The sequence below is a fragment of the Podarcis muralis genome, chromosome 5 (genome assembly GCF_964188315.1).
Source record: "Podarcis muralis chromosome 5, rPodMur119.hap1.1, whole genome shotgun sequence".
Lineage (NCBI taxonomy): Eukaryota > Metazoa > Chordata > Lepidosauria > Squamata > Lacertidae > Podarcis > Podarcis muralis.
Window position 1 is genome coordinate 58,713,879 of NC_135659.1, and position 6,885 is coordinate 58,720,763.

A 6,885-nucleotide genomic window follows, 5' to 3' on the forward strand; every position below is an offset into this window, starting at 1 on the left:
AGAAAATCAAAACAATAACTGGTAATCAACAACCTGATTAGCTAACACTGTGGTCATTAAAGAAAATTAATACAGAGAGAACTGAGAACCGTTTCTCAGTTGGTTTTATTATTTATTGAATTTTAAATGTTTAATTTTTTGTTATGTGCCACCCTGAAAACTGTTTTAGTCTATAAATGTTGTAAGAAAATAATATAAAATAAATTGACAGAGATGGGAGTAGGGAGGAAAGCTTAACAAAAACCTAAGTGCTACAGTGATCTAGAATGGGTTTTCACTCTCCTTTGGGGGAAGGTCTTACAGGCCTTCTTGGGGACATCACCATGAACTCTGGGCAGAACCTTCTCCCAGGCCACTTCTATGGCTTTAGAATTGGAATCTAAGCTTCCTCATAACGCTGCAATGCTTAGCCAAGATTTGTTTGTTAAAAGCATTTATATCTGCCTTATCACCAAATGCTCAAAGTAATTTACAATAAAAAGCTAAAAAAGAAGAAGATGCAAAACAACACAAAATAGGATGTAAGAGCAGTAAATAAAGTACCACTAAAACAGCTAAAATCGAATTAAAAGAGCTTTCAGTCACTCTTACTGTTAAAAATCATACCCTCATAGAATTGTAGAGTTGGAAGGGACTATGAAGACCACCTATGTCCTAATCCAACCCCCTACAATGCAGAATTTTTTTGCCACTAGACTGAAATCCACAACCCTGGGATTAAGGGTCTCATGCTTTATCAACTGAGCTATGTGCTGTCTGTTATAGGTGGATGTCATTGGAATTAACCTTATTTCATAAGGGCAGTTGCCACAAACATATGGCAGGACTGAAGCTGTACTTGTAAACTTTTATTTAAGCTACGATGGATGGATGGATGGATGGAGCAAGAGGGAGGAGGGAGAGATTACAAAAACATTTTGAATTAATAAAAATATGAAGATCTTCACATTACCTTTTAAAAAACAAGTGAGGCAGTAATTCTAACATCCATTTAAATCAGTTGAGTTGAATTTAATTCTATGGACGATCTTGGTAACTGAGAATGTGTTTATAGAAGTGTTTGTTTGCTTTCTAAGCTTTTCCTTGGGATAAGAATTTATTTGAGTGCAAAACTCACTGGAAATCTTGGGTCTGATTATATACATCTTTAGAAGTGCTCTTTGTGTGACATTAACAGCCATCGCAATGTCCTTGGTGTATGAGCTGCAACTATGCTGCTGTAGTTTTTATGCCATTAACACAATCCTGGGCATGCTTCTTTGCACACTGATACCGCTGTGCTTGTTCTGTGGAGTTTGTTCCCAGGTGAATGATTGCAGCCTTGGGCAAGTATTGCTTTTTTGCTCCCTCCATTCTTAACTGCGGTGCCCAAACAGTGGTCATCTCCCTCAACCCTACATGGAGCATCTAGGTAAACAAAATAAAAAATAAAAACATAAGATTTGGTCACATCAGTGTTCTGATGACAATCAGTTCTACCTCTTAGTTATATGCTGCTGAGATACTGTAGTGTTGTTAAATTTTTGTGTCAAAAACAGTCTGGCAATAGACATGGGTAGAATAAATACATTCAGGGTAGAGTAGAGAGCTAAGTGGCAGGTACTATTGAGGTTTTAAAGTTTTATGTATGTACAGAGACTCCAGCTCAAGATAGAATATGCTAGAAAATTCTAGCTGGTCAGTAATTTTCCATTTCTACTAGAAGCAGACCACTGTTGTTTTCATATTGTGTAGTTTATCTCTTTCAAGGCCATTGGGAGCATATATAAACTACCCAGCGAGCAGCCTCATGTGTACTTTCACTTCTCTCTGTCTGGGTTTTACTTTTTTTGCTCTGAACTAATTTTTTTCCAGTTTTTATATGCTGTACTGAAGTCGCCCCCCCCCCTCCAAGTTGCATATTGTCAGGGCTCTGGTAAAGATAAGATTTTTCAAGTAAACTACTATTAATTATTTTTCTGGGTGTCCAGTGTCGTTTTTGCAATACAAGCAGCTGCTACTCTGCTAATTGATCATTGAGTCGGAGAAGCCCCTGGACTTGAGGCTCATATCTCAACAGGTACAGGACCTTACTGAATGTGGGTAAGCTGACTGAAGCTAGATCCAGAAAAAATGTTGGTAAATCCTGAGCCCAGGTTTTTTATTCTGGCTCACAATCCCAGTGACTTAACCTATGTCCTATCAATATAGGTTGATCTGTGAAGGGGGGAAAAGTAATCTGGCCACAGAGAAGATGGTTACTTTATTATTTAATTTATATTCTGCCTTTCTCTACTCCTCTTCATGCTTCCTCTTGCAGATGATAAATATGAGACTACCTGCATGGCTTTTTTGCCCAAAGTGAATGTGGGTAGTTAATTGCCACAAATTTCATCAGTGCAATCAGAAATGTTGTGGACAACAACAACAACAACAACAACAACAACAGAAATGTTGATAATTTAAACTTCAATGTATTGCTGCTTTGAAGGATTTAATAGGTTCGTGTAACTTTGGCAGATTAAACAATTAGAGACCAGCTAATTGAGAAAACAATTATGCCTCATTATGCCTAGAGACAGATATTGCTTTGGAGCTGTATTAAACTATTGTAACTCAAACGGAGACAACCATGGCAGAAACCAAATTAGTGAGGCAATCCCCTGCATTGAAATTCTGTTATAAGGTAGACACAGGATTGGTATGGGTTTTGAGTCTCCCTAAACTTCCATTTGTCTACTAAACTCCATTTTAGTATAAGGGTCCAACGCGTCCTTGTTTTAGAAATGGGTTGCACCCCAGCCCCATATAATTATCCCAATCCCCCTGAGTGTATGGAAATGTAGGCAAGGCAAGGCCCATCATGGACGCGTGAAACAAAATGGTGTCCTTCGGCACCATGATGGACTCTCCTATTTGTCAAGGACGGTGGCCAATTCATGCCTTATATTCCTTTTTTAAAAAATCTCAAAGCAATCTCACAATAAACACCTGGAGAGCTGTACAGATACAAACGCACATTGTGGAAACACATGAAGTCACACACATAACATGCTCTCCTGTTGGCATCCAGCTTTGCATCTGTGTCTGTCTGTGTCACATTACATCTTCCTGATCCTCCCTGCTTAAAGCGACAGCAGGGGCTAAGCCAGAAAATGACTGTAATAGTGGAAAACTGTCTGTTAAGTAGTTTTTGTTAGAATTCCTAATCCATGATTGCAGTCATGGGATTTTTGTCTATCACATGACAGTCTATGTTTTGACTCCACAGAGTGAGAAGTGACGGAGACAGGATGTTTGTGTTACTGTGTTCCGTGAAGTGGGACTATTGTCCTTTGTTCTTTCACTTTTTTGCTGTCTGAAGCTAGAGAGAGAGAGGGAGCCATGTTGCAGTGCTCCGTGTGTGTTTATATGTAAATAAAGTAGATTAGCCAAAATGCTGAGTTGCTGGGGTCTGTTACGCAAACTGCGAACGCTCTGCGGATCCCTAAGTGTGCTGGTGTCTGCTGGCATCGGTCGCTGTGATGTTTGGGCAGAAGAAAGCTTTTGAAGTTCCCGAACGAACGACCAGGAGGGAGAGAACATGCCAGTCGGGCATGTGTTTCTGCCAGGGTCCTACTCGAGTGTAGGACGAGCTCCTGACAGTTTCATGGCCAGAACTGCTTGGAGGAAGGAGGGAACAAAGTGTACCCTGTAAGCTTATCCCATCTCTTCACAGTCCTTCTAGGCAGCAGAGGGCAGGGACAGGGGCCTCAGGCTCTCCCTTCCCATAAGGAACAATTATCCACAGGGGGGATTTAAACCAGCCTTTGCCAACCCAGGGCCCTCCAGATGTTTTCTACTACAGCAGCCCTCAGAGCACCGTCCATGCTGCCTGGGGCTGAAGGAGTAGCAGTGCAAAACACCTGGAGGACCCAAGTTGGTGAAGGCTGTTTAAAGTATGTCACATAGCACAAGCTTCTGGTAGACACAGAAAGTCCTTGTTGCCTGTGACACACTTTTGTGCAGTGTGTTCTCACAGCGTCCCTGCTGAGCGCTGTATTGGAAGTGCAAAAGTGGACAGCGATGGTTTGTAACTCCAAGCAGAGAGCAAAGCTGTTTTGTAATTGTTTAAAAACTAGTTTCCACACAAAAATCAAGACTTGCTACTGAAGACTATGCTAGGGTTGCCATATTTCAAAAAGTAAAGACCAGGACACCTTGAAAGTTGTTGAAAGGTTCTAAAGAATTAGAAAGCTGGGCAATTAGAAGGTTAACATTGAGACTACGACAACTGTAATATGCTGACTGGCGAAACCTATTAGCCAAGCAGACTTGGCTACAGGAAACAGGCAGTTTCCTTACATCCTCTTCGAGCGGGTGTTGGGGGAATGGAATAAGACAATTGCTGTGCAAAATTGATTCTCTTTTCAATTAACAACTACACTTTGGACCCTCTCCACACAATCGGGAATTTTGAAAGGTAGGATCTCTGAAATCTAAAATGTAATCTGTGCAAAGGGGTGTAAACTGCAGTCTGATAGGTGTAATTTTTTTAATTTTTTTTTGTATTTCCACTTTATAGAATCTTCATGGACCTATAGCTGTTTGACTTTACTTTGCAGCAGTTCAAAAACCAAAGGAGCTTTCGCCTCTCCTTGTTTAAACAGTGCATTTCCACCCAATACGTTGAACTGAATCCAGATACATTAATTGAAAGGGCATGGATGTATAGTTTTGGTCCTTATTGCACTTAAAAGTACCACGTAATAATTTTTTTTTAATATCCTTGTGGTATGTGGGTTAATACTAGCAGCAGAAATAAAAAATGTGAGATGCAAAAGCATCTGTTTTCTCCCCTCTACTTAATCTCTTAACTGCAGATGGGTATTTATACATTTTTTATTCCAATTTCTGAAATGACAATAACCAAGAAAATATTAATAGAGTATGGCAACTGGTTGCCCATATGCCAGTTCACTCCTGGGCAGAGGAAGACAAAAAATGAGTTCTATTGCTTGGCCTCTTCCATCTCCCCACGAGTCATTTTAGGCCTAGGAACACACAGAAAAGTATACCTGCTTCTACCTAGCCTTTCAGTGTTGACAAGTAAAAAAAGGCAGGTGTGAGAAAGGAAGGTATTAACTCATGTGTTACTTCCCCACTTGCCTTCCCTGACACTTTCTAGCCTGGAAAGGTAAAAAAGGTGTTTGGTAGGTAGCTGATCATAAGGAACCCCATTTTGCACACACTTATGCTCTTTCCCACACATAAAATCAGGGAGGGGGAAGGACTACTTATGCCTAAAAGTCATGTGGCATGAGTGTGTGCTTGCCTCCCCCCAACCCCATCTCCCTCTCCCTGCCTTCAAAATGGGTTACTTGCAAGGGTTAGCTGCCAAACATGAGTGTATAGTTCACCTTGTTGGAAGACTGGAAAAACAGTATATTCTATACAAAACTAAGCTGAAATATGTTTGAAAAGGGCCTGGGACACATGGGAAGCAGCAGGACATAATTTCCAAAGAATTGCAACTACCTAAGATCAGCACTGAACTCACTTAGATAAAACTCTTTCCAATAATGTAATTGTCAAACTAAATCACATATACTGTGCTTCACCAAGGGAAGGGAAGTAGTCTTCGCCCCCCACCCTTGTGCTACTACTGACTGGCGAAACATGTTAGCCAAGCAGGCTTGGCTACAGGAAACAGGTGGTTTTGGGCTGCTGAATGGGGGCGGTGGGGAGAGCCGCGCTCCTCTGCCGGCAGCCTCGGCTTCTCCCTCCCTTTTCTCACCAAACCTCCTTTCCCCCCCTTTTTTTCTCCAAACCTCCTTCCCCCTCCCTTTTCTCACCAAACTTCATTTCTCTTCCCCTTTTCCAATAATGTCATTGTCAAGCTAAATCACATATACTGTGCTTCACCAAGGGAAGGAAAGTACCGGTAGTCTTCTGTCTTGAAGAGATCAGGAGGTTCATAAACTGTTTGATTCTGCCTTGAGGAAGATGTTTTGTTAAGGAAAGATGGCACATTGACTGTGTGTAGAATTTTTTTGAAAGTATTTGGGAACGTTCCAAGGTCTGATTCTGCCTTTGTGATCTGTTCTTCCATTCCTGACACACTATTTCCGACCATTTTTACAAAGACCTCCAGTTTGTCGATCTTTCTATACAGTTGCTTCATTTCCATTGCCTTTGCATGAAAATGAGGCACACTTTCACTTACTACTTGAGAGGAATCACTTCGAATCATGACTAGCATCCCCACAAACTCATCCACTCTGGTCACTCTGGATGGGGCGACTCCTCCCAGCGGTGAGGGCAGCAGGTACCCGGCGTAGTCCGCCGCGGCCGAGGTCAGCAGCAGTTCCGCTCCACAGGCATCGCCTTCGGCCACGTTGTCTTCTTCCTCCTCCCCCATCCCGGAGGTGCTGCTGTGGCTCTGAAAGATATAACCGCCATCGCCGCTCAGCTGCCGCCTCATCTATTCGGCCCCCACCCTCGTGCTACTACTCTCAGCCCGTGCGCATCGGGAAGCCAACCTGATAGGTGTCATGTTGAACGATATGTCTGGAGACTTTCAAATAAGCACATATCTTTTGGATGTGTCCTGTAAACCTCACCCACATGGGCAAACAAGGGCCCTGACCCTAGAACCAGATTACTGGAAAGACGCTGATGGAGAAGGATACACAGGGCCAGACCCAAAGTGCTTCTGAAAGACCAGCCTGTGATGGCAGTGCCCCATCCTCAGAGGACTCCACTGAGGATCATATAGAGTCCCTTGCTCTGTAAAAGTAAAAGACTGTTGAAGCCGACTGGGGTCTTTAACTGTAATGGCACCTTCCAGTGAGTGCAGGGCTAGCAACAGAGATAGGGCTGCTATATAAACCTCAGTCTCCATTTTATGCTTCCTGAAGCAGCATC

The 6,885-nt window shown here is 42.4% G+C and overlaps 1 protein-coding gene across 1 annotated transcript; it reads right to left on the minus strand.

Annotated features, from left to right (window-relative positions):
- Positions 1 to 5,841: 5,841 nt before the first annotated feature.
- LOC114598462 (biogenesis of lysosome-related organelles complex 1 subunit 4-like) lies at positions 5,842 to 6,442 on the minus strand. Its single transcript, XM_028732130.2, has one exon. The coding sequence runs from the start codon at positions 6,440 to 6,442 to the stop codon at positions 5,864 to 5,866; it is 579 nt and encodes a 192-aa protein (XP_028587963.2). The 3' UTR covers positions 5,842 to 5,863.
- Positions 6,443 to 6,885: the final 443 nt, after the last annotated feature.